This window comes from Nansenia antarctica (assembly GCF_963989245.1).
Source record: "Nansenia antarctica genome assembly, chromosome: 19".
In the NCBI taxonomy this organism is placed as follows: Eukaryota; Metazoa; Chordata; class Actinopteri; order Argentiniformes; family Microstomatidae; genus Nansenia; species Nansenia antarctica.
The window spans coordinates 2,809,523-2,813,683 of record NC_137692.1 but is presented as its reverse complement, the minus strand read 5'-3'; the positions used below and the strand labels follow the sequence as shown (position 1 = coordinate 2,813,683).

General features: G+C 42.1%; 1 protein-coding gene across 1 annotated transcript in view; it reads right to left on the bottom strand.

Annotated features, from left to right (window-relative positions):
- The window catches only part of plek (pleckstrin), a 7,555-nt gene extending 3,848 nt beyond the window's left edge, over positions 1-3,707 (bottom strand). The window contains exons 1-4 of the mRNA XM_080549284.1: positions 3,597-3,707; positions 1,618-1,773; positions 953-1,134; positions 339-430 (exon numbers count right to left, since the gene is read on the bottom strand). Of these exons, the coding sequence (XP_080405410.1) occupies positions 339-430; positions 953-1,134; positions 1,618-1,773; positions 3,597-3,638 (472 nt within the window). The 5' untranslated portion in view covers positions 3,639-3,707. The remainder of the gene's footprint in view (positions 1-338; positions 431-952; positions 1,135-1,617; positions 1,774-3,596) is intronic.
- Positions 3,708-4,161: the final 454 nt, after the last annotated feature.

Below are 4,161 nucleotides of genomic sequence, written 5' to 3'. Positions count from 1 at the left end.
GTGCTACAATTAAAAACAGGAAGATAAAACAATAAACATTTTCAATTAAAAGGCAAAAAAAAGGCTCTATTAAAAAGGTGGGTTTTACGGCCTCGTTTAAAAGCATCCACAGACTGTGGTGCCCTTAGGTGGTCAGGGAGAGCATTCCACAGCCTGGGAGCAGCCGAGCAGAAGGCCCGATCTCCCATGGTGCGGAGTTTACTAACAACCTTGGAACATCGTCCTTTCAATTCACTGTCACCAAAGTCCCTTAACAGTGTGTCCACACCTGTGAAGCAGTGGTTGTATAACAGTATGTCCCACCTGTGAAGCAGTGGTTGTATAACAGTATGTCCCACCTGTGAAGCAGTGGTTGTAGACACGCTTCTCTTTCTCCAGCTTCAGCTCCTTCACCCCGTCATCCTGGTCTTTCATTAACAGGTACAGCTGACTGAGAAAAACGACAACAAACTTTATTTGAATAGTTACCTACAGATGGTTCATTGAAGATGACTGTTCTTCTCAACTGCTTACATCATTTGTATGAAATTTAAGTTCACATGCCCCATAGCAATAATATTCAGTCCATGAGCACAACAGTAACATTTTCCTCCAAATAGTTATTTATCAGTACTTTCTCACAGAATGCAAATGCATATGCAAATGCGGAATGCAAGAATGCAAATGTTTTTCTTTTTGCAAAACTGTTAAAGGGGAGCAGTGGGCAATGTGTCTATGTGCCTTAACCGTGTGCACCTCTCTCACTCAGTGGAGCTAGAGCGAAAACAAGAGAGACAGAGTTACACTCCAAACTCTCTATACAGCAAATCTCCCCCCCCCCAAAATAAATGATCTGTCACAACGAACAGACCAGGTTGGGGGAAGCGCAATCAATTAAAAGCCCCCAAGGCCAATGTTCATAACATCCCTCCAAATCCTTTCAGATTTTATACAAGAGATACAGTAGTCATACCTCAGGTTGACAGTGTCTGGGAGGCGGATGGACTTGCGTGTGGACTTCCTGGCAAACTTCCTGCCCCCCTGCATACAGGTGATAGCCCTTTTGATGTCTTTGACCCACATTTCTCTCTCCTCCAGATGTGTGGCATGGAAGAAATGTTCCTGCTTCTTCACTGTGCTCAGCTTGAAAACCAGCTGCAGGAAAACAGTGTATATGTTACGGTACATGTGGGAATACGGTACATGTGGGAAAACTAGGGTTAGGATTAGGTGCTATGGTGCTACGGTTAGGGTTAGGGTTAGGGGTAGGGGTAGGGGTAGGGTTAGGGTTAGGGTTAGGATTAGAGTTAGGGTTAGACATGCCAGCATGTACCAAGTCGACGTAGCACCTAACCCTAACCCTAGTTTTCCAACATGTACCGTATTCCCACATGTACCGTAACATATACATATTTTATGTCAGGTGGGGTGATTTGTTTTGGATGCAGAGCAAGCATTTTTGGGTTAGTAGACACACATGTGAAAATGAATCTCCTCATATGAGGACAATAAATGTCAACCTAAAATCATAAAATGTTGTTGAACTGGGCAAAATAATTCTCTCCTGCATTGGTCTTCTTTAGATTACAGTATGATATAATAAGATACCGTGTTCTCATACAGTATTTAATGAATTACCGTCCTCTTGCTGAAGTCCTGGCAGGGACTGGTCAGCGTTGCTCCCTTCAGTGGGATCATTCCTTTAGGAGAGCTGTCTGTCTTCCTCTTGTAGAATTCCACCCCATCTTCTGACAACACAACCCACACCGCCTTCCAGGAGTTCAACACTGTGCCCTGGAGATGACGGGAGCCCAGATATGATAGTCATACATAGTTCAACACAATTCCTTACCACTGACTATAAAACGTTGTATTGTATTGTGCTGTACTTGCACATCATTTTTTATCTCACATCAATTCTTCACAATGACAAACACATTTCTTGCTTATCCCTCATTTTGCAGCTCTAAACCACACAGTTAACAAAACACCACAATTCTTTACATTTGACACAATCTTCCTTGATCAAATATATAGTGTTCATATGGAAAACACTACCATTCAGACTGTTAAAACCACCAATCACACAATCACACTCCTCATATGGGCAAACATATATTGCTTTTCAATTAGCAATCATAGCTTTAGCAATAAAAGGGGCAACGGTGAGCTCTCTTGTGTTGAAATATATCTGAAGTATATCAGGGCTGGATTCGTCATGCCAGGCGATACTTGACCCTCTGCTTGGCCAGGGAGAACACTGTCTGTGATGTCGACAAGGTCTTGTGGCCTTTGTGTGTAGAGTATATTATGCATAAGGCTTATTTAATTGTTTCTATTGTTTGTTCTGTATGAAGAACACTTTACAAATCCAACTGTCATTGCTGAGATGTGTACAGCATTTCATAATAAAAAAAAAATTTCTATTCTTGTATTTGTGTGTTTTATATTTGAGTATGAAAACATAACAGTTTACACTGTAAATGTATAGCCTACTACTACGTAGTAGTAGGAACACTAATGACTTTAGTTCAGCAAAAACACAATGGACATGCTACCCATTTATGAGAAATGAGTGACTGACGGACGGGTATTTCTAGGACTTGCTCAACACACAAAAATAGGGAAGTTAGTCAGGATTTTGCAAATTCCACCAAAATAGGCTTTGAGACTTTGCCTTCTTTCAGTTCAATTTCACTTTGCTTTCACTTTGATTCCTGTTACCAAGTGTGTATAAAAGTGAAGAGATCACAGGCCCTACACACTTGTCCTAAATCAAGTCAGTGGTGCTAGCTACCCATAGTTCAATATTACAGGTCTCAGATGTTGGAAAACTAACAAAGAATAGAGTGGCAAAAGAAAAGCACAAAGATCATATGCAACGTAACAGTGGATTAAGATTCAGTTAGATTAGGACACAATTGGGATACTGTAAGTTATTTCTTTCAATAAAGTCAAGGGTTATTGCCCTCCTCTGGCTAGATGACTAAGTGTCAGCCCATTGTGACAGGGCCCATCACCTTTGTTGCTCATGTTAATGCTTGTAAATGCCATGAGCGTGTGAAGTGTGAAGGTTATTTTCAAAGATGTGTGGTTTGTGTGAGAAACTCATCACTCTGTGTCTAAATTAAGCAAAGCGACTGACTCTCAAACCAAGGGGTATAGTATAGTCATAGAAGTACTGATATTCTGTTTAATAATGTGTTGTTCTCAGAAAATGCAGATGATACAGTAGATGAAACTGGACATCTTAGCTGAACAATTTAATAGTCAAGTTGGTTACATCCTCATCTCATGTACCTTAGCAGTTGAGTTTTAGCTACTCATAAGATACATGAGTACTTGTCTACCTTTCCTTTGACTGGTATGTACTGTTACCTCCCAACATCAGAATTAGAATCAGATACAAATACAAAGCTCTCATCTGCCATCCACAGAAGGCCTATACGCCATCTTCTTATCAACACAACTCAGGAGAGAGCTGTTGGGAGGTCAATATAAAACTACCGTGATTCAAACACAAGATAGCTATACTTCAAAACAACATAAGAAAAAAGCTCCTTAGATGATATGAAGGTACTCAACATTTTGTCCTCTCAATCTCTGAGAGGCCTTACCTTTTTGACCAGGTATCCCTCTCTTATCTGTTTTGGCTCCATGTAAAACCCTGTCTGCTGGTGTCTGTGTGAGTGACTGATGATGCAGTTCCTCTCTTCAGTGCTATTAGGAGAAACACCCACCACCCGCGGCAGCCTATGCTTCTGATACACAGAGGGAAGTTTCTCACTTCCTAGGGTGTCATCATGGGTGGGCGGTGTGAGTATAGCTTCCCCTTCTCAGTATGCAGATGTCTTTCTGTTTGGACTGTGTCAGAGTCTGTAAAGGTCTCTAGGCACAGAGGGAGGTCAACACAGAGAAACGGTGCAATCGACACGTATTTATTTAAACAAGCACAGCCCAGCCACGTCACCGACGTCCTGGGGAGAGGTTGGGAGAGTAAAGTTCAGTCACTGGGAATGCAAGCCTGCTCCGCTCCAGCGCGTCACACCCAGCTGATTCTCTCTCTCTCTCTCTCTCTCTCTCTCTCTCTCTCTCTCTCTCTCTCTCTCTCTCTCTCTCTCTCTCTCTCTCTCTCTCTCTCTCTCTCTCCTCTCCCTCTCTCTCTCTCTCTCTCTCTCTCTC